Source organism: Tenrec ecaudatus, chromosome 1, assembly GCF_050624435.1.
Source record: "Tenrec ecaudatus isolate mTenEca1 chromosome 1, mTenEca1.hap1, whole genome shotgun sequence".
Lineage (NCBI taxonomy): Eukaryota > Metazoa > Chordata > Mammalia > Afrosoricida > Tenrecidae > Tenrec > Tenrec ecaudatus.
Window position 1 is genome coordinate 196,386,490 of NC_134530.1, and position 23,636 is coordinate 196,410,125.

General features: G+C 41.8%; 1 protein-coding gene across 1 annotated transcript in view; it reads left to right on the forward strand.

Moving 5' to 3' along the window:
• Positions 1 to 23,636, forward strand: part of RGSL1 (regulator of G protein signaling like 1) — a 96,471-nt gene that overhangs the window by 45,795 nt on the left and 27,040 nt on the right. The window contains exons 11-15 of the mRNA XM_075541446.1: positions 4,399 to 4,501; positions 10,860 to 11,053; positions 12,678 to 12,795; positions 14,134 to 14,248; positions 19,057 to 19,183. Of these exons, the coding sequence (XP_075397561.1) occupies positions 4,399 to 4,501; positions 10,860 to 11,053; positions 12,678 to 12,795; positions 14,134 to 14,248; positions 19,057 to 19,183 (657 nt within the window). The remainder of the gene's footprint in view (positions 1 to 4,398; positions 4,502 to 10,859; positions 11,054 to 12,677; positions 12,796 to 14,133; positions 14,249 to 19,056; positions 19,184 to 23,636) is intronic.

The window sequence follows — 23,636 nt, forward strand, 5'->3', positions numbered from 1 at the left end:
CTTGTTAGTCACCTGTGAAGTACAGCTCTTTAAACGTGAAGATAGTGAGACTTTCTCTCGTGTGCTCTGGACACCTTAGTATACTTTGGGCATGTTAGCAACAGTGACCGGTCCTTGGAGAAGAACACCACAGTTTGTGAAGTAGAGGGTCAGGGAAGAAGAGGAAGACCGTAAGGAGATGCGTTGATACAGTAGCTGCAACAGTGGCTCAAACATGGCAGCCATTGTGTGCACGATGTCGGATGAGGCGGTGTCTCATTTTGTTGTACAGTAAGGTTAACGGAGTCAGCACTGAACAGCAGCAACAGTCTAAGTCTGTATTTAGATTTTTGAGAAACTGGCAGTATTTGCTTTTACTTTGATAATTCACTATTTATGAGTATTTTTCATTTTTAAGAACCTAAAAATGTTTAGCTCTTTACTATAAACGAGGTTAATGTTTACAAAGCAGATCATCAGTCTTACATTTAACACTGCTTATACATTTTCTTTCATCTTATTCATTACAATTCCCTGAATGTCACATCCCTTTCCCACTGCCTCCCTGTGCCCTGTGTCCGTTGCTCCTACTTCCCTGATGTTACTTGTGTAGACCTGTCTATTGTTTGGTGAAAAATAGAGCCTTTGGGGGAGAGTACATTTATTTCCAGACCAGAAGAGTCATTAAGGGCCACAGTCTCAGAAGTTCCACCAATTTCTTTCTGATCAGTAATACTGATATCTTTTATGATTCTGAGTTTGATTCAACATTTTCCTCACACTCTATCGAAGACCTCCTAATATGATCCTTTTCAGAGCAATTGGTAGTGGTCCTTGGGCACCGTCTAGTTCTTCTGAGCTCAAGTTGTGGAAACCAATGTTCACATGACCCATTATCCCATTGGCCTCATTGTTTTCATGTGTCTTTGGTTTTCATCACTCTTTTTCCCTCCCAACAGGGAGATACCAATAGGTTCACCTTAGATGGCTGCTCAGGAGCAATTAAGATTTGGGTCACTACTCTCCGAGGTGGGTACAGCACATTATCTGCGTGGACTATGCTAAACCACCCGACCTTGGGGTCTTCTATGATTATGGCCTGAGACCCCAGGGCCAGTGACTCATTCTCTCAAGATGGTTGGTTATGTCCAAGAGGTGTTTGTAGCTTCCTGCGTGCTCTACCACATTCATGGATATATGTGCAACCAAAGTAAATGTCCATGTACACATGTCCTCTGTCAACCATACAGATGTTTGTGAAGACACTCTCTACCCTCTCCCACAACTTTCGGCCTGTCTGTCCATGCATCTCCTCAAAGATCATCTTTGTTGAACAATTGTGTACTGAACAATATCTACCTCGGTTACTGTTTACATTTGCACTCCTCTAGGTGTTTTCCCCTGCCTCCAGCACTTTTTGGCAACATCCACATTATTATCTATTGCCTTTGCTTTCATGCGACATTTTCTACCCTCTAGACAGGGCTTCCTCTACCACCCATGGTAACAATAAAATAATTTGTCTTTTAATATCAAAATATCTTATTGGTTTTTTATAATAGTGGTATCATCTAATATTTGTCATTTTATGATTGACTGATTTCACTCTGAATAAGGTTCACCCAAATTATGAGCTATTTTGCAGATTCATCATTCTTTTTCCATGCTGTATAGTATTCCATGGTGTGTATGTACTATTGTCTGTTTGTACTTTCTTCCATAGATGGGCATTTACATTAGTCCCATCTTTTTGCTATTATGACTAGTGCTATGAGGAACATGTGTGTGCATATATCTATTAGTGCTGTGACTCTTCTTTGTCTGGGATAAATACCAAGAAGATAGATTTCTGGGCCAGACAGTAATTCTATTTTTAACTCTTTGAGGAAGGTCCACACCATTTTCCATTTTGCAGCCCCTAGAGCAGAGTGTGAGGGTACTAGTCTTTCTACACTCTCACTAATATTTGTTGTTTTCTGTTGCTTTGAATTTTGCTATTCTTGGGTGAGCTGATATCTTTCTTAATGTTGTTTGGATTTGCATCCCTTTAATGGCTAATGAAGGAGGCTCGATGGGTTCAAAATGCTGACTTTGCATGGGACTACTAACTGTAAGGTCCGCAATTTAGCCTCCCAGCCTCTGCAGGGGGAAGATGAGATTTCTGCTCTGGTAAAGATTGGCAGCCTTGGAAACCCATGGGGGCAATTCCACTCCGTGCTATAGGGGCTCTGTGAGCTTGAATGAACTTGATGGTATAGAGATTGAGTTTGAGAATGGCTAAAATTCATGAGCGTATCTTCATGTGATTGTTGGCCACCTGGATATCTGCTTTGGTTCAGTGTCTGTTCAGGTCTTTTCTTCACTTTTAAGTGAGATTCTTTTTCTTGTTGAGATATTGAAATTTTCTAAAAAATTTAGACTTTTCCCTTGTCTAGTGTGCCAATAATGGCCCTAAATTCTTTCCCAATGTCTGGGTCCTCGTTTAACTCTTTTGTAGAAACTTTAATGCATACAGTTAACTACTTTTTAGGAAGCCCCATCATTTAGTATCTTTTCTAGTGTTTATATGTTTTCAGTTATGTTTACTAGTGTATTTGTGACATGTATTAGGAACCCTAGGTTTGTCTTTATTTTTTCATTGGTGATATTCATAGTCTAGGTTTAACCTTTAGGTCTCTGATCCATCTTGAGTTTGCTTTTTTAATGGCATGAGGTATGGGTTCTGTTTTATTTTCTGCAGGTGGATATCCAGTTTTGCCAGCATTATTTATTGAAGAGATTATGTTTTCCCCATTTAATGTATGTTAATCCTTTGTCAGAGATCATCTGTCCATGGGTGAATGAATTTACTCCCAAGTTCTCAGTGCTGTTCCATTGGTCTGCATGTTTATCACTGTACAATTACCAGGCTGTTTTGACCACTTTGGTTGTAGACTAGGTTTTTAGATCAAGACATGAGAGGCCTCCTACTTCATTCTTCTTTTATAGTAGTGCTTTGCTTAGCTGAATCTCCTTTCCGTACAATGTTGGCAATTAGTCTTTGCATCTCTTAAGAATGATGTTGGAAAAGGAATGCATTATATCTTTAGATCACTTTGGGCACTACTGACATTTCCACAATGTTAAATCTTTCTATCTATGAGCATTTATGTAGATTTCTTTTGGGTTCTAGAAATAGTATTTTGTAATTTTCTTTGTTCATGTATTTTGTTTCTCTGGATAGATGTATTTTTAAGCATTTCATCTTTTGGGTACATTTTGGAAATTTTATTGTTTTCTTGATTTTCTTTTCAAAGCTCTCTTTCTGTGAAGGAATCCAGGTAATTTTTGAATGCTGATCTTGTGTCCTAGATTTGTTGAATCTTTTGATTAGTATATATATGAACTAATATAGTTTTCTATGGATAGGATCATATAATCTACAAACAGACATTTACTTCTTTTCCCCCAGTTTGAATGCCTTTAACCTCCCTTTCTTGCCTTATAATTCTGGATAAGATGAGCAGAACAATATTAAATAAGCATGGTGTTTAAAGGGCACCCTTTTCTGGTTTTCATTTGCAAGGGAAATGCCTTCATCAATACGAATGTTTTGATTTTTGAATGATTATCTCTAAATGACAATAGAAAATCAGAATATTAACTCTGAATTATGTGTGGTGTGATAAAAGAAATACTCAGCATTTGAGAAGTATGCAGTGATAGCAGAGTCTTTAGGGAAAATATTTTAGTGAAAGCAAGAAGGTGGAGGGAACTCTGAAAAAGTGCTTGAGAATATGGAAAAATTTGATTACAAGGAATCTGGTTGGCACAGCAGTTCACAACCATTGCTAATCTAAGGTAGAGAGTTTAAGCTCATGCAGTGATTCAGTGGAAGAATGGTTTGATGAACTACTTAGATAAATATTGCAGCCAAATAGAAGTCTTAGTCTATAGCATACAATGTCGCCATGAACCAGAACCAGCTCCAAGGCAACAGGTTTCATCTGGTTTGGTTTTGTTAATGACAGAGCAAAGGTTCCCAAGGTCAAGTGGCTTGTTTAAGATAAGAACAGTGATGTCAATGGATGCAGGATGGTCCGTTACAAGTTGCTGATTGCGAGAGGGATGGTGTTTACTATAGACTAATGTGACCATGAAAAGAAATATAATGGATTTGGTGCCAGCTGTTTCTCTGATGAAGATGCCCAATACCTAGTACCAACAGATTTATATAGGCCAGCATAGACTGAGTCAGTCTTATGGTTAGAAATCATCTTTTACCCCTTGTTTTTAGTGAAAATGACCTGATTTGACAGCAATTATAAAGACTGCAATTTTCCCACCTACACTTAATGTCTGATAAATATCCTTGCTACATCATCCTTTTTTATTTTCTGCAATGTCTCTTATAACATGATGTCCCAAACTTTTCACCAGATTATAAAGTGGAATTTATAAGGCGGCCAAAGATAACTGAACCCGTTCAAAGGAAAACATCCTATAAAAAGACAAGTATAAGGAAACCCTCAATGAGACCCAGGTAAGAGAGGATCTGGCTATTCTTCCTCTTTCTGGTATAAGGTCTCTTTTTAATTTCAACATGTCTAATGATAAAATTAGCTGTCTTTGTGTAGATTTCCAAATTTTCCCACCTCTTATGCATATGCCATATTTTGACATGTGTCAAAATAGAAGTAGAAGGGAAATTCCTCAACATGATAAATATTAAAAAATATACATAACCAATGGCCAACATTACTTTCAATGAAGAGAAACTGAAAGCAGTCCCCTTATTCTTGTCTATGCAATAATGTGCTGGAAGTCTTAGCCAGAGATATAAAGCAAGAAATGAAAAATTAAAAGCCCACATTAACAAAGAAAAAAACAAAATACCATTTTCAGATAGGATTCTATATGAAAAAAATTCCCAAATACTCAGCAAGAAAATTGTTGGGACTAATATAAAAATTCAACGAAGTGTTAAGGTACAAGATCAATACATCAAAACCAGTGAGATTATTTTATGCTCATTAAGAGAACTCTGGAAAGGAAATCAAGAAAACATTGCCATTTATATTAGCTGTTCAAAAGATGAAATATGTATGAATAAATATAACCAAAGAACACAATGCCCCCAGAACAAAAAAAAATCATATCAATGTGAAAGAGGGGGAGTGTGGAGTGGAGACCCAAAGTCTATCTGTGGACAATCGTCATCCCCTTACAGAAGGGTCACAAGGATGAGATGAGCCAGTCAGGGTGCAGTATAGCACTGATGAAACATACAACTTTCCTCTAGTTCTTTAATGCTTCCTTCCCCTGGTCACTCCCCCCCCCCCAGTATCATGACCCCAATTTTACCTTACAAATCCAGCTAGACCAGAGTATGTACACAGGTAAAGATAAGAGCTGGAAACACAGGGAACCCAGGACAGATAAACCTCACTACCCATAATGAGAGTAGCCATACCAGGAGGGGAGGGGGAAGGTGGGGAGAGAAAGGGGGAACCAATCACAATAATCTACATATAACCCCCTCCCTTCACCCACAACAGAAAAGTGGGTGAAGGGAGACATCAGTCAGTGTATGACATGACAAAATAAGAATAATTTATAAATTATCCAGGGTTCATGATGGAAGGAGGGTGGAGGAGGGAGGGAAAAAGAATGAGAGGTTGATACCAAGGGCTCAAGTAGAAAGAAAATGTTTTGAGAATGGTGATGGCAATAAATGTGCTTGACCCAGAGGATGGATGTACGGAGTGTGATAAGAACTTCACAAGCCCCCAGTAGAATGATTAATCATAACAAAAAAAGAACAAATGCCTGTACGAAGAATATTAAAGATGCACACCTACAATAAACTAAAAGAGACTCACCTGAATGGAAGAAGATGCCATGCTCATGAGTCAGTTGGAAGATGCAGGACCGGTGGTTGGTCCTGCATCTTCCTCACAAGTTTTCTTGTGTTGGATCCCATAGTTGCACCCACTGTATCAGTCCATCTTGTCAAAGGTTTTCCTTGTTTTCACTGCCCCTCTCACCATCTTATTTTATTTTATTTTTTATGCTGCCCTGTGTTCTTTATTTAGGAAGACTCACCATCTTTGCTTCTAAGGAGCATTCTTGTTCTACTTGTTTCAAGACAGATTTGTTTGTTCTTTGGGAAGGCGATGGTCTAAAACCAAATGCTTTTTCCATAGGATAAACAAGAAGACATGTGTGCCTGGTCTTCCCACTTGTAGCGAGCTTTATTCTGGAAATTGTAGTCAATATAATCAGGATGAGGGTGTAAAAATTCAGATAGGAAAGGCAGAAGTAAAAACTATTGTTCATTCAAATGATTCTCATGATCCTGTATGTATCCACAAGAGAACCAAGTAGAGCTAGACAAGTTCAGCAAGGTCACAAGATACAAGATAAATATACAAAACTCAGTTGTACTTCCATAAACTAAAAATTAACAAGCCAAAATTGAAATTAAGAAAATAGTTACATTCATTTAAGCATCAGAAAAAAATGAAAATACTTGAAATAAATCAAACAAGTATGTGTTAGTCTGAGTTGACTAGAGAAATAAACTCATAGATGCTCATATGTGTATAAGAAAGTCTTGTGGGGAAAAAAAAGAAAGTCTTGTGGATCCAGTGGCGGTGGAAGCATCTCAGCACTGGTGTGGATCTCCATGTGGCTCCTTCAGCTCCAGGGCTCTGACTCCATCAGCATAGCTCTATGTAGCTTGACAACAGGAATGTCTCTCAGGGAGAGTGTGTGTCCTGCTTCCAGGAAGGAAGACAGGAGTTCCCAGAATCCTCAGGAGAAGCCCATACCCATACAGAGGTCTTATTGGTTATGACTTGATTGACAGGCTAGACTGTCCCTTCACTCAAGTTGACAGTAGATTATGTAATTACCACAAGATTTCTACACTAAAAAATTTGCAATGCAATGCTGAGGGAAATTCAAGAACAACTAAATAAGTTGAGAGGCAGTCTATGTTAATGGATTTGCTTACTCATGATGTTAAAGTAGTATTTTTCCTGAAACTGATTAATAGATTCAACATAAAATTCCAGCAAGGTTTTTTTTTTCTTTTCAGAAATTGGCAACATGACCTTAAAATGTTATGGAAATGTAAAGGACCCCAAATAGCCAGCCAGTTTTGATAGAAAGTACAAAGTGGGAAAACTTTCATTTCCCTTGGAAATGACAGTAATTGCAAAAGTGTAGTACTGACATATACTTGGAAAAATAGATCAGTGGAGCAAAATTAAGGGTCTAGAAAGAATTTCTTAAATTTATTGTCAATATACTTTCCACAAAAATGTCAAGCAATTCAATGAGGGAAGGACTATTCTTTTTAGCAAATGATGCTGAATGAGACAATTGGATGCCCACATACAAAAACAAACTTTACATCAAACACAAAATTTAGCTCAAAATACTTTTTCAAATCTGAATGTAGTAGCCAAAACTATATAATTATTACATAAAAACAGAAAAAAATCTTCATGGCTTTGGGTTAGGCAAAAGTTTCTTAGTTAATATGCACAGAGAGACAATATTTTGAAATGTATGTTCAAGTTTTGTATCCAGAATATATATTTTTTAAAAACCTTTTAACTCAACAATAAAAGTCAGTGACCTAATTTAAAATGGGAAAGTTATTTGAATAGGCATTTTACTCAACAAAGATACACACGTGCCTTATTCCCATGAAAAAATGCTCAATATCATTAGTTGTCGTTGTTAGGTGCCATCAACGCCCTCTGCCTCCGAGATCATATGTCCATCAGAAAGAAACACTGCGTGGCCCTGGGCCATCGTCACAGTTGTTCTCATGTCTGAGTCCATTGTTGCGGTCACTGTGTCAATGGCCCCTCTTGTCATGGGCCTTCCTCTCTTTCACTGCCCCTCTACTTGACCGAACACGATGTCCTCCTCCAGGGACTGGTCTCTCCTGACAACATGTTCAAAGTACGGAGACTAGTCTTGCCAAAATTGCTACGAAGGCGCATTCTAACTATACTTGTTCTAGGACCGATGCTTGTTCTTTTGGCCATCCATGGCACTTTCAATCTGCTTTGTCAGCTTCAAAATTCAAATCCACGGATTCTTTTTCGGTCTTCCTTATTCCATGTGCCACGTTCACATGCATGAGGCAATTGAAAACACCTGGCTTGCGTCAGGTGCAGGTTAGTGCTCAGGGGACCTCCTTGCTTTTCAACAGTGTGCCGAGGTCTTGTGCAGCAATTTACCCAATGAAATGAGTCATTTGGTTGCTTTACTGTTGCTTCCATGAACATTGGTTGTGGATCCAAGCAAGATACCATCCTTGACATTGCGATCTTTTCTTCATTTACTATGACGCTACCTACTTGTCCTGGGTGAGGATTTGGGCTTTCTTTACACTGAGTTTGTAATGCACACTGAAGGCTGCAGTTCCTTGATCGCCATCAAATGCTTCAAGTTTCCTCACTTTCAGGACGAAGGGCTGTGTCCTCGGCACATCCCAGGTTGTAAATAAGCCTTCCTCCAACCCTGATACTGGATTCTTCTTTGTATAATCCAGGCTTTCTGCTTATCTGCTCAGCATACAGATTGAGTATGTATGGTAACTGGATACAACCCTGATGCACACCTTTCTTGATTTCAAACCATACAGTCCTCCCGTATGTTCACACATCTGCCTCTTGTTCTATGTACAGGCTCTGTATGAGCACAAAGAAGTGTTCTGGAATTCCCATTATTCTTAAGGTTATCTATTGTTTGTTATGGTCCACACAGTTGAATGCTTTTTATAGCCAATGAAACACAGGTAAACATCTTTCTGATATCCTCTGTTCCAGGCAAGATCCATCTGACATCAGCAATGATATCCCTTATCCCATATCGTCTTCTGAATCTGGTCCGAACCTCTGACAGCTTCCTATCAATGTAATGCTGCCACTGTTGTTGGATGAAATTCAGCACAACTTTACTACCATGTGGAATCAATGATATTATTCTATAATGTGCAACTTATATTAGGTTCCATTTCTCTGTAATGTTTACAAACACAGGTCACCTCCAGTCAGGTGGCCAAGGAGCCGTCTTCCAAGTTTCTTGGCACAGATGAGTGCTTCCAATGCTTTATCAGCGTGTTGAAACATTCCCAGTGGTATTCCATCGGCCTGGAATCACACAGTGAACTCTGTGTATTCCTCCCATCTTCCTTTGATGTTCCCTGCACTGTGCAATATCTTACCTATAAAATCTTTCAGTATTGTAAATCAAAGCTTGAATTATTTTTCTTTAGCTCTTTCAGTTTTAAGATATAAGCAACATACACTACCTTTTTGGTTTTCTAACTACAGATCTTTGTGCATTTTATCATAATATTTTACTTTATCTTCATTAATCATTAGGGACATGTAAATTAAAATCTCATCACACCTAGAGGAGGTGGGAAATTTTATAGAAGACAAATAATGCAAAACATTAGTGAGGATGTAGGGAACCCTCATACATAGCTGGTGGAATTTTAAAGTAATACAACCACTTTGGAAAGCAAATAGGAATTTTCTTAAATAGGTAGGCATAAATTTACCACAACTCACTGCCTTAGAGTCAATTCTGACTCACGGTGACTCTATAGGACATAGCAAGACTGCCCCTGTGGGTTTCTGAGACTATAAAATCTTTACAGGAGCAGAAAGCAGAAAGGGGCCAGTAGTTTTGAACTGCTGGCCTTGCATTTATCAGCACAACATATAACCACTACCGCACAGAACATCCTAATTCCATCCCTAAATATCTACCAAAAGAAATTAAAACTTATGTCCACACAAAGACTGGACTGCAAATATTTACAGCAGTAGTATTTATAATTGCCAAAAATGGAGAGTAAATCAGATAGTGAATAAGCAAAGTGTATTAGGCAATGAAAAAAATAGACTATTATATGCTATAACATGTATGAACTGTAAAAATCATTATACTAAGTGAAATAAGCTGAGCAAAAGAGACTCCGTATTTTATAATTCCATGTATATGAAATGTTTAGAAAAGGCATGTATATTGTTAGTTGTCTGGTACTGGGTTTGGGAACAGAGTAGAACTGCCCCCTGTGGGTTGTCAAGGCTGTAACTTTGTACTGGAATAGTATGCCTCATCTTTCTCCCATGGTAGTTTCAAAATTACCACACCCCCCCCCCGGGAAGTCCGGAGGAGGCAGAAATTTCCCAAGGGTACGCCGCCGTAGGGCAGCACGAGTGAGGGGCAGTGAAGCAGCTTTAGGAGTGGCTGTCGTTGAAGCAAGGAGTGCTGGTGGTGCAATGTCGAACCCCACAGACCACCTAACAGTAGTGGTTCAAGCCTACCCAACCCCTGAGGGAGGCAAGATCTGACCATCTGCTCCCATAAAGTGTACAGCCTAGAAAAGCTGATGGGGCGGTTCTCTGCCACAGGGGGCCGCTAGGAGTCACAACTGGACTCTACAGCACTGGCGAAGAACTAAACAAATCTGAGGGGCAGTGAAAGGAGAAATCAGCAGCGGAAAGTAATAACTATTGATTCATAACCATCCCACAAGCCATACTTTGCTTCACAAAAATGGCTACCAAAGAGGAGTTTTTCATATACATAATGTGAGAAAGAAGGTTTCCTGGGTGGAGGGAGGGAGGAAAGACACATCATCTCTCGCTCTCCCACTGGTTGCAGATGATTGGATCAAGTGAAGGAAGCGTACACAACAGTTCAAGTTTCTCTCTGAGGAAACAGGTGCATTAGCTTATTCATGCACTATGCCCTTCACCCATGGCGATAATCTGGGAGATGCTTTTCCTGTTTCTTAATCAGAATAGAATCCAAGGTCATCACACCTTTCCCTCCATCAATGATGCTTTCTCATTTGCCAGAAACTTGATGGAAGTTCTCCTAAATGCTTCCCACTTGGACTACTTCAAGGAGTTCCTCAAAGAACGGAAGTGTGAGACCCCATTGCAATTCCTGCTAGCCGTGCATAAGATCACTTCTGAGACCAATGAGATCCTACACAAGACCCTCCGTGAAAATGTAATCAAGACTTTCTTCCATGGCAGAGTACCTCCGGGTAGGCATCCCTGCCGCCATTTCCTCCTTCCCTCAGTGCCCTGGGAGAGCCGGTCTGGGTGAGCACTGTGAGAGCGCACAGTGCAGAGACCACAGGGGCAAAATTGCCAAAAAGACATGGAAAGGGACAATAAAAGCAGAGAGCTTCAACAATGAAAGATTCAAGATAATGCGCGTAGTAAAAGAAGCCAAGGACAAGCTATTGCACATATCTTAGCATTTACATTTTCAAATATAGGGTTGTGGTACAATGAAGGTGGCCAAACATTTCAACCACTTTTATTTGTACAGTTATCCCCATGACACCTTATTTAATCCTGGAAGTACCTGTGTAAGGTAGAGTAGATAGTGTCATTTTAGCTGCGAGAAAGGTGAAATAGCCTGACCAGCTGGCGTGGCTTGAATTCATACTCAAGGCTTTGAACCCTCAAATCCAATAGGCTGGCGTTCGATACAAAGCCAAAGTTAGAGCACTTACCCCCCGCAGATCATGGGCAAATTTGCACTGGAAAGGATACCTTTCTGCTAGAAAATATTTATTTAATCAATTTTGTCTTGTTTTCTCATGACCTAGGGTGGTAGAGTAAACTTGGCCCATTTTAATTTACTTTACAAATTATTATAGAGGGGGAAAGGGTTTGGTTACATCTTCCAGAACCCAAAATCAAACCCAGTGTAATCGAGTGGATTCCTAGGCTGCTACTCTTGATGGGAGAAGATAACCTCTTCGTTCCATGGAGCAACTAATGGGTTTGTAACTGATTTGGACATTAGAACCCCTGCTTACCCAACAGCCTCACCAAGGTTCCTCCTGGTAATTCCACTCTGGAAGTAAAGAGCAATGACAAAAGAGCCTTCTGTGTGGGTTCAGATGAAAAGATGGGAAGGAACAGTAGTTTTATGTGTTTATTTAATTATTTATTTATTGCCACAGTAAACCAACATCGAGTTATAAATTTTATAAAAATGAAAAGGGTAAAATTGGCAAATTTTGGTTTTTAAGAAATATGTATTCATTGAGTCTTAGGGTGCTGAGTCTTATACATCATTTCAAATGAGGAAGAAGAGAAAAAAAGTGTTATATCCTGCCCTTGCTAACTTTTCACATCTTATTATTTTATACAACTATCTCTGAATAGTTGGAGAATCATATTATTCTTGAGGCACTAATTCATAATCGTGGATTCTTTACTTGCCCCAGGAACTCAATTTTAATCATTCACTCTTATGTTTGCTGTTTATTTCCTACTTTTCCAAGAAAAATTCAAACCATCTGCAGAAATAAGTCCTTTAAAACTGTCTTTGCCCTTAGGCAAAGGGGGGACATAGGGATCTAAACCAAACGCGGGGGGTTCCTAGGAGTTTGTGGGAAGATTCCTTTATCTTTTTTATCTATTTTCTATGAACTTGTAAAGCCTCCTTGGACACTTCCACATAACTTTTCAAAAGTAATTTCAAGACTTTTGGTAAAAGTGTCATCAAATTGGGGGGTGGGGTGGCGGGGAAGGATTCAGAAATGAATCAGATTCTGAGAGAGTGAGATTTTGAGATGGGGACAGAAACATGAGAAATGGCAGACAAGAGGATGTTGTCATTGTTTCCCCCTTTCTAACGTTTGTTTTCAGAAGAGCTGTTGCAGTGCAGCACCCCTATTATCAGCCAAATCCCTCACATGAGTCAAGTGACCACGGGCTCATTGTTAGCTGCCCAAGGCCACGTGATGAAGTCTCTGGAAGAAAAGTGGTGAGCATGTTTAATGGCGGCTCTGACTCTTCCTGGAGCTGCCCACTGGTGGTTTCTTCTCCTTCTCCTTCTTCTACTCTTTCTCCTCCTCCTCCTCTTCCTCCTCCTCCTCCTCCTCCTCTTCCTCCTCCTCCTCCTCCTCCTCTTCCTCCTCCTCCTCCTCCTTCTTCTTCTTCTCCTTCTCCTCCTCCTCCTCCTCCTCCTCCTCCTCCTCCTCCTCCTCCTTCTTCTTCTTCTTCTTCTTCTTCTTCTTCTCCTCCTCCTCCTCCTCCTCCTCCTCCTCCTCCTCCTCCTCCTCCTCCTTCTTCTTGAATGTTTTATTTTAAATTAGGTGAAGGCTTATAGAGAAGATTATCAGTTTTAAACTCCATCATATACAACTTGCTCCCAATCATCCAGTGCAATTCCCTCAGTGTACTATCACATACTCCGTTTGTTCTCTGGGTTCCCTATGTCTATCCCTCTTTCTTCCCAGCCCTCTGAGTGTCATCCTGGGGCAAATGCTTCCCTGCTGGTTTGCACTGCTTGGTCCTTCTCACATGGGGGTGGGTTCAGCTTCAAACATGGCGGGTGTCTAAAGGCCATTGTCTTGGAGGTTGTACCAGTCTCTATCTGATCAACAAGCTTGGTCTCTTTTTTTTAAAAAAAAATTATTTATTTATTTATTTGCTTGGTCTCTTTTATGACTTGGGGGTATTGTCCCCTTTTCTCCCACTCTACCTGAGACCTTTTAATGCGACCCTTTCAGAGCAGTTGACAGTGGTAGCAAAGGATGGAAAGGGTAAGAAAACTTGTTGAAAGAGTATTTCACATTCTCTTTCACCTTTCTAACTGAGTGCATTGAGCTGCTCTGACTCATAGGGACCCTAGAGGACAGAAGAGATCCTCCCCATAGGGCTTCTAAGGCTGTAATCTTCTCAGGGAGACCGGATCATGCAGTGGTTAAGCGCTAAGCTACCTGAAAGGTTCAAACCCACCACCTGCTCCACAGGAGAAAGATGTGTCGGTCTGCTTCTGTAACAAAGCCTTGGAAACTATGGGGCAGTTCTACGTAGACCTATTGAATTTTCTATGAGTTGCAATCAAATCAGTGCCCGTGTTTTCTTGTTCGTTTATTTTGTTTTGTTTTAATATTTATGGAAGCAAATTGTTAACCTTTTCTCCTGGTGGCTTTGAATGGCCAACCTCATAGCTAGCACCAAAGAGCTTAACCACCTGGCCACGAGGGCTCCCCTTCCTTGCCCAAGTCTACTTTCCCACAAGCTGGCATTCTTTCTTTTAACTAGTCTCCTTCTTGTATCAGACTTTGTCCTCTTAGATCTCGATCTCCTGTGGCAGGTTTAAAGAATACCAAGATATGTTTCCAATGCGTCTTGGGGATGTCGAAGTTGAAGTCCAAGCTTCCCCTAGGAAGCCCTCAAGGACAGCAACAACTTACCTACAGAAATCACAGGTCAGTGAAGACAAAAGGGGTGTGTGTCAAGATATTAGGGAACAAAGAAAACCATGGCGTTGCCCACTGTCTAATGCTCACCACCCATCTGTCAAGTGTGCTTTTGACAGTTTGAAGTTCTCTGGTGGATTTCATGTTGCTCTGATAGTGGAAGCTATGCCACCAGGATTTCAAATGCCAGAAGGGTCATCCATGGAGTTCTCACACTAAGGCCAATGGGGAAAAGTCTGAAAATCACCCAGCCCAAGCCCGGTAGACCGCAACGGAATATGAGTAGGTGATGTAATGCTGAAAGAGGAGCCCCTAGGTTGGAAGGTGTTCAAAATACCCAGTGGCCACGGGAATGGTCTCAAGCATGCCAGCAATTGTGCAGATGGTACAGGACCAAGCAACAATGCCTTCTGCCGTTCATGTCATCACCATGCTCTGCCGCAGACTGAAGGGCAGCTACAGCAGCATGCATTATTGATCGGACACCGCTAACCTACGGAGTCACTAAACCCATCTGTGGGGGTACATTTGAAATCCCTGTTTCACAAAGGAGTAATCCGAGGTTCTGGGAAATGAAATTGCTCCACCGGACTTCCAGGCGTCAACCTCTTCTCTGCCCCTGATAGAACCAGGGGTCAAGGACAAGGAGGTCAAAATGCCAACTCCATGACTGGTAAAACCTCTGGGGACTATGGCTTGGCATGCTGGATTTGCTCACCTCCTGCAGACCCAAATTAGATTTAGGGACCCAGCCACTCACTGTCAGGACTGGGAGCGTAGGGCAGCGTGAGCGCAAGTCCTCTGCAGATCAGGAGATTCCTGAGAGTACGCAGGGCTGAGAACAGAGCATGTGTATTTGGCTTTTCCCCCCAAACATATCGGTGATCTAGCTCATCCCGTCTTTCGTGAGAAGAGGAAACAAAGAGGAGATGGGAATATCATGCAGGCGAGCACTTCCCATGGCACGAGCAAACAAATCATCTAGACGCAGAGGCAAAGGTATGGAGGCCAGGTCAAGAGGGACAGGCTGACATTTGCAAAGGATAGGGAGAAACACGATCTAAAGCACCTCACCTTTCCCCTCGTCACGTTTCTAACTGATTGCTGTCGGGTTACTCCGACCCATAGGGACTCTATAGGGCAAACTGACTGCCCTATAGGGTTCTTAAGGTTGCCATCTTTGCTGGGAGCCAGGGACGCAAAGATTAAGTGCTACACTAACTTCTTCAGATTTCAAAAACGGGGAAGAAGAACATAACTGAACATCTTCCCAGGAATGATACCTACAAGGCAGAGGTCAGGCATGCCTCCACCGTCAATCCTTCTACATACTATTCTGACAGCACCTCTGCTACCCGCCTGCCGGATTCCATAACCTGAAGCAATGGCCAAATAGAGCTCACTCCCAATTACAGGGTTTATTATCAAAGTTACAAGGTAGGATTAAGAATAGTCAAGGATGCAATTCTTTTGTCCACAGTGTCTGTTCTCAGTCATGCCAGCAGGCATGACCCCTCTTGTCCTCAGCCTTTCAGCCACATGATCCCATGACTTTCTGCCCTGTTTGGGCAAGTATTACAAAGCTCCTTTCATGCTGATAAATGCCCAAAGAGCGCTCTATTTTGCAGCCAGCCTCTTTTCTGAAGGCCCAGCCTTTTAATTTCAGGTACGCTCTTTGTTCCATGATCTTCCATAAGAAAAGGTGAAAGGATACCAGCATGGACTCAATGCTTACATTTTGCTAAGAATATCATTAGGCTTTACACATGAGGATCAACCAAAGAAAATCACTATAGAAATCACAGAGATAGACATGTTTGTTAAGCAAGATTATAAAAAGGTGAAGCTACTGTCCCTTGGCATATATTCCACTTAGGTCTCTCCACATTGGAAGGTGGTATTTATCCCCCTGGGAAGTCCTGGTGGCACAGTAGTGTTGGCACATTGGACTGCTCCCTGCTGAAGCCACCAACCACTCTGCAGAAGAAAGACCAGGCTTCGCAGTCCTGTAGAGAGTTACAGTGTGGGGAGCGAACAGGAGCAGTCCTATCCCGTCCTGTAGATTTGCTATGTGTCAGCATCCATGACAGTGAGTCTGAGTGAACCCTTCACCACAAAGAATTCTGCACTCTGGATTAATACCATATAATGGCAGTTCTCACGTTCATGAGGGACTTAAATGAGGTGCCCTTTCAATGGTCTTTGGGCAAGATCAGGGCTGTGGGGTGACTGCGGTAAAGCTTCCCCATGGAATTCTTTTGGGACAGCCCTCGCTGCAGTTGAAGAAGGAGCAGCTGCATTGTCTTGGTAGGAAAACAGTCCTGCATGCAACTCCTCCGGCAGTTTTCTTACAAATGCAATTCTCAGTGGCCTTAAAACTTCTCCATGGGAACTGTGATAAGCCTGTGCTCTTAGAGAAACCCATCAAGATGATCTCTTTGCCATCTCCAGAAATGGCCGCCATAGCTTTCCGAGCTAACCTCTCTACTCTGAATTAAACTCGCCCAACGGATCCTTTTTGCGGGCTACTGTGTAGGTTGGCTTCCACTTGTTAAGGCCCCTCCGGAGACTAACCACCACTTGTCTGTCCGGTCCGTGTGCTGCTCTGGCTTACATGGTGCTGTGGTGCGAGAAGGGCGGGCACCAGCCTTTGAAACAACAGCAGGGTCACTTGGGGTGACATGCTTTCAGAAAAGCCTTCAGAGTAAGAACAAAGGACACAGAAGAATTAGCTATCGGTTTCAGAGGAATCGGCCACTGAAAAGGTTAAGAACAGCAGTGGGCTGTTGTCACAGAGCGTGCCAGGAGATAAGCCTCTCAGGCAGGAAGGTGCTGAAAATATGACCGAGGAAGAGCTGCCCTCTCTAAGTAGCTTTTCTAGGGTCCCGTCTCTCCTGATAACATGTCAAAAGTACATGAGATGAAGTCTCACCATCTTCACGTGTGGGGCGTTCTGGTTGTACTTCTGGATTCCATGGTACTTTCAGTGTTCTTAGCCAGCACCATAATTCAAATGCATCATTTCCTCTTCTTTGGTCCTCATACAATGTCTAATTTTCACATGCATATGAGGCTATTGAAATGCTATGACTTGCATTTGTTGGCCACTGGACATTCCCTTACAGAAGGGTCTCAGGGATGAGACGAACCAGTCAGGGTGCGACGGATCAATGATGAAACATACAGCTTTCCTCTATCATGATCCTAATTCTACCTTACAAATATGGCTAGATGAGGATGTACACTGGTACAGATAGGAACCAAAAACACAGGGAATCCAGGATGGATGATCCCTTCAGGACCAGTGGTGTGAGTGGCGATACTGGGAGGATGGAGGGAGGATGGGTTGGAAAGGGGGGACCGATTACAAGGATTTACATGTGACGTCTTCCCTGGGGGACGGACAACAGAAGAGTGGGTGAGGGGAGATATGGGAGTGGGAAGGGGGGAGGGAGGGGAAAAATGAGGAGCTGATGCCAGGGGCTTAGGTGGAGAGCATATGTTTTGAGAATGATGAGGGCAATAAATGTACAAATAAGCTTTACACAATTGATGTATGTGTGGATTGTGATGAGTTATATGAGCTCCTAATAAAATGATTTTTTTAAAAAGAAATACTATGGTTTGGGTCAGGTGCACCTCAGTCCTCAAAGTAACATCCTTTCTTTTCAACACTCTAAAGATGTTACATAATCTCCTGTCAATTTGCATAGGGGTGGAGTCTAGCCTCTAATCAGGCCATAGCCAATGAGGCCTCCATGTGGGCATGGCTTTCTTCTGAGGATTCTGGGAACTCCTGTATTCCTCCCTGGAGGCAAGAGACTCTCTCTGTTTCATCTTCCTACTGACAAGCCACATGGAGCCACACTGATTCAGCCAGAACCCTGGAAGTGGAGGAGCACGTGGAAACCCATGACAGCACTGAGATGCTTCCACCACCACTGGATCCACAAGACTGTTCGCCCACTAGCCCGTGATCTTACTGCGTTCAGCATCGTTGCATGGCTGCATGAGTTTAAAGAGGAATTTATGGATTAGTATTGACATATGGGGTACTATCGGACCTATGGACATGATCTGAACTGGGCTGGGGTGTTTTCTTAATGTACAATTGCTCTTTGATAGAAAGTTCTCTCTTACACATATGAGTGTCTCTGGATTTGTTTCGCTAGTCTAGCAGGACTAACACAGTAGATTTATGAAATGCAGTGCATCTCCTGATCTCTTGACTGCTGTATCCATGAGGATTGATTGTGGATCCAACCAAGATGACATCCTTGACAACTTCAATCTTTTCTCTGTTTCCCATGATGTTTCCTATTGGTCCAGTAGTGAAGATTTGGCATAGGATTTGCATAACATATTTTATGGGGACACAATTCAACCCATAACATTGTTATAAGTCTGCAGTTTTGTGTTTCTCTCTTTCACATGTCTAGATGCAGCTTTACTTCCTCACTTCTTCAATATTTCTTAGTCTGTCTGAGCCAGCACCCCTTCTTGCAAGTCTCATTTATCTCTTGATGTTTGCAATTCTCACATTGTCTGCCCATCACTGAAACTCAAATCTTCACCTGTGAAAGATGGTGGATGAAGAAATAGGGTAATGGCCCCAGCCATGCCTGACTGGAGTCAGTCTATTCCATCCTCCAGTTGCTCAGTCCATGCCAAGTTATACAATGCCTTTGACCTGAGTTTCTGGTGGAAATCATTCCTTCATAGTTGAGAATAATAGACGTAATGAATGTCAAATTCTGGAACACAGTAGACTCCCATGAGCAGCAGCTGTATTAATGAATGTCATAACTCTCTTCCAGAAGAGAGGTTGGAAAAGAATTGTTGGCTTTGTCAAGAGCTTTTGCAAATACCGAAGAATCATGTTGGATAACATTTCACGCCAAGAATTTCAAGAGTACCTCAACATGGAACTGTACAGCAAAGAAAGTAAGTCACTTCACTGTTTTTTTTTTAACTTAGCAATTCATTAATTTTAAACAATTTCACCAACAGGCAATTCACATACCCTATATTTAGATAGTTCCATCACATGAATAAGAGTTGTGAAACCATCACTACTGTCAATTCCAGGACATTGCTTCTTCCTTATACACATTGTTGGCAGCTCCCTATTTCCTGCCAGCTCCCCTGTCAGGTGCCTTTGAATCTGTTGATCCAGCTGCTGTCTTCTAGGCTTATGTACTCTGAGTTTCATATACAGAAAATCATACAAAATCCAGGGAGGAATGCAAAAATAAAAATGACTCAGCAATGACACAATGAAACAAAGAAAAGCCTCCATCAGTAACAAAGAAGAAAATACTAAGAGCAGGAGCAATTATGCATTTGGTTCAAGAGAGAGATCACAAGCAATTTTTCACATTTTGACCTAACTTAAATTGCAATAGTCCATCTTGCCAGTGTACCCAGTCTGGTTGTAAGACCATTTCTACAGTCAGTCGCTGGTGACTTCGTCCCCATGGGAGACCCTGCAAACAGATGTGTGGCTTTCACTGTCACTGGAGCCTTCGGCAAACTGGGTGCCCCAATTTTAGCTCAAATACCATTTCCTCCTCTGGGTTTGGATTTTATTATTTATAGTCTTTGGATGACACACGCTGAGTCGCTTCACTATTTCCTTCACTTAACCACTGACATTTCATTGACAAGGTTTAGCCTGAGTAAGAATTTGGAGAGCATATTGATTGGTGTCATGGTTGTATAACCTTGAGATTTAGTAAGAATCCCCGATCCTGGGTACAAAGCCAAATACAGGTCTACTGAGAGATGCTGAAACCTTCTGTTCAAGGACCCAGCCAGGTGAAAAGATTGCTTACCTAAGTCCCAAATACTCCTAGAGCTTCCGTTTTACCAAATTTTTCCTTGTGTTTAATTTGGTCTTTAAATTTTAAAATGATTTTATTCTTAAAATGTTAATTTAAAAATAAAAATTGTTGTTGGGTCTATTTCAACTCACTGCAACCCAGGTGTGCCAGATTAGAATTATCCTGCAGCGGGTTTCAAGGGCTGATATCTAAGAGACCAGTAGGGCTTTCTTTCGAGGCACCACTGGATAGACTCAAAACTCCAACCTTTCAGTTCACAGCCACTTCATAAGGAGTCCCTGGGTCGTGTCAACAGTTTATGCACTAGACTGCTATCTGAAGGGTTGGGAGTTCTAGTTCCCCCAGATATTTCTCAAAAGCAAGGCTGGGCATTCTGCTTCTGAAAAAACAGCCAATGAGAACTCTGTGGCATGATCGAGCCACACCTTTTCTGGCTACAATACCTGAAGAAGTAAGAGCTGTAACACAGACACACGTATGCACACCCATGTTCATTGCAGTACTGGTCAGCAAGAAACAGCCAAATGCCCATCAGTAGAAGAGTGGATAAAGAAACTCTGGTACACACAATAGAGTACTGAAAAACAATGATGAAACCACTAAGCACCTCTCCATGTAGATGGACCTGGAGAACATTATGCTGAATGAAGCTGTCAATCACAAAAGGACCAATATTTATGAGACCACTATTACAGGGATTAAAAAAAGACAAGACAAAAACAGCATACAAGGGGAAAAGACTTTGGAATTTCCCAAAGGAGGGAGGGGAAAGGTGTGGGGACGAAGCAGTGGACTAGAAGACGGTTAGCAGGTATAAAGGTTGACTTGGGTCAAAAGGAGGATGGAAGTTCTTAGAGGGAGAAGAGAAATCTGGGTGGGGGTAAGATGCAAGGGTAAGCTGATGAATGGTTTGAACAATTGGATGCAAAGTTAATGCTCTGAAATGTAAACCTCCCCCCCCAACTATTTCACAGTAAAAATTCATTAGAATAAAATGGTAAAATCCTACAGAGCACAGTCCAACTCTGATACACACCGGTGGTCATGATTCGGAATTGACTCCCAAGCAACTGGTTTGGTTAGAAAAAAAAGTCATTTTTTGTCAATCCCCAAAATATTTCCTGCCACTCTAAAAGATCGTCAATGGCTTAAGGGTCCTGAGGATGCTGACCTTATTGTTTGCTTTAACTTTTTATTGTGACTAGCGTGAAGGTACATCAGTTTTCCTTTTCATAATGCATTCATGTTTTGTCTCATATAATTGATTGCAATCCCCACAATGTCGCATCACATCCCATTTCTTCCCTGCTCTTTCCTGTTTCCATTCCTCCTTCTTTCCGAACCCCCTGGGACTTTTTCCACAGGTAAAAGCTATCCTTTGGATGTCACAGATCGATTATTCTAAGGTGTGCACACCACACGAGTGTCACTGTTCCTTTTATAGGCTTATCTATTGTTATTCTTGTGTATGTTAAGTATTTATTTTTTAATTAATCATTTTATAGGGAGCTTTTACAGATATTATAACAATCCATTATTCATGTAGATCATGCATAATTGTATAATTGCTGCCACCATCAGTTTCAAAACGTTTTCTTTCTTCTTGAACTCTTTGATATCAGATTCCCTTTATCTCCTCCCTCCCCACCTCCCCCCACAGGAACCCTTAATATGCTATACTACTGTTGTTGCTGCCATATATCACACTAGCGAATGTATCTGTTCACCTACAATTCTGTTTTTCATTCCCCTTGAGGGGGTTATACAGTCATCACTGCTATCAGCTCCTCTTCCCACACTCTTCCCGTAGTCTCCAGGAATCACCGCCACTGTTTCCGAAGTGCCATCCCTCCTGGCTTTCATGCATCGAATGATCCCAATTATACAAATGGCTATACACAGGTCCAACAAGATGAATGGGTAAAACTAAAACCATAATAGTGTTGGGAAATACTAAAGAATCAGAGGATAGTTATGTGTTTCATCGGTGCTATTCCTCACCCTGGATATATCATCCCTTCTGTGTGGGACTGTCCAATTATCTGACAGATGGGTTTGGGGTCTCCACTTTGCTCAGACTCCTTTTCATCAATTTGATTGCTTGTTTTGGAACTTCTGATACCTATTCCCGTCAACACTTCACGATCACACAGGCTGGTGTGCTTCTTCCATGTGGGCTTTGTTGCTTCCCTGCTAGATGGTCACTTGTTTGACTCCAAGCCTTTAAGACCCCAGGAACTGTATCTTTTGAAACCTGGGCACCATCAGCTTTCTTTACCACATTTGCTTGTGCACACATTTGTCTTCAGTGATCCCGTCTGGAGCAGGAGTATCATACAGTGCCACATTATTAAAACAAGCCATTCTTATACTGAGGTAAGATGTAAGTAGAGGCCCAAAGTCCATATTCTATTTACATGTATATCTTTACATACACAAACACGCCTATCTTTATATATTTATACATTTACATATCTGTATTAACACATATATATAATATTTACTTTCTTCTTCTTTCCTCTTTTTCTTTTTCTTTCCTCCTGACCCACTATCATGTTTACACCCTCTCAGTAATTCCCCTTGGATACCTTTCAATTGATTAAACACAACCAGGAACACTACACCTTCCTCACCATCAATTTTAGATCCTTTGCTATTTCCCTGTTATGTTATTGGCTCACCACTCCCCTCCCCACCTCCACCCCCAACTGTCAGTACCTTTGTTGTATCTTGGGATTGCTTATCCTGCCTATCTTATATAGATAGACAACCCCCCCCCAAAAAAAGACCATACAAATAATTCCAATCTAACTTATCCTGACCCAGAGTAGATGAGTATCTCTGTTAAATAGCAAGCTGTCTCCGTTATAATCCATCGGTCCAATCTCCTTTTCTTTCAGGGATCCATCCTCCAGGGACCCACTTACTCAACATCATTTATACACTTACAGCCCTTAGCATTTGTGACTGAGGGGGAGCGCCTCCTACAGCACTCCATTGCTCTTCCTGCAGTCAGGGATGGAGCAGTCTAGGGCCCCCAACCATCCTGTTACACCGTTAGACTTTCAGTGTGGCCCATTAAGGCATATCCCCAAACCAGTTCAGATGAGTGCCAATCGCTGCCCAAGTCAGAAGTCCACAATCAGAATGCCTCACAGACTTTATGGCTTTGCTCCCATTGCTGGTTTGTCGCACTCCCCTCTTGGTTGGCTGCCATGAGGGCAGGTCAGACCAGCGCTCTCCCTGAAGTGAATCTTGAGGGCTGTCCTCTGTAGCGCTCTCATCTAGGGAAGGATGTCATGCCTTGAGCTGAGGCCAGTACTGCAGTCCTCTCTGTGAACAGAACTGCTCTGAGATGGAGTCACCTCCAAACCCTGGAGCCCAGGAATGAGGTCGACTCTCGCTCTCGCTCTCGCTTTCCTATGGAGACATAAACAATACCCTCTCCTTGGGCAGGTTAGTGCCCTGGTCCCCCATTGTTCCTTTTCTCTTCCTCCATCCCTGCGTGAGTCATAAAGGCATGGGGAGGGGGATGTCTTTCAGCACAGGTTCTA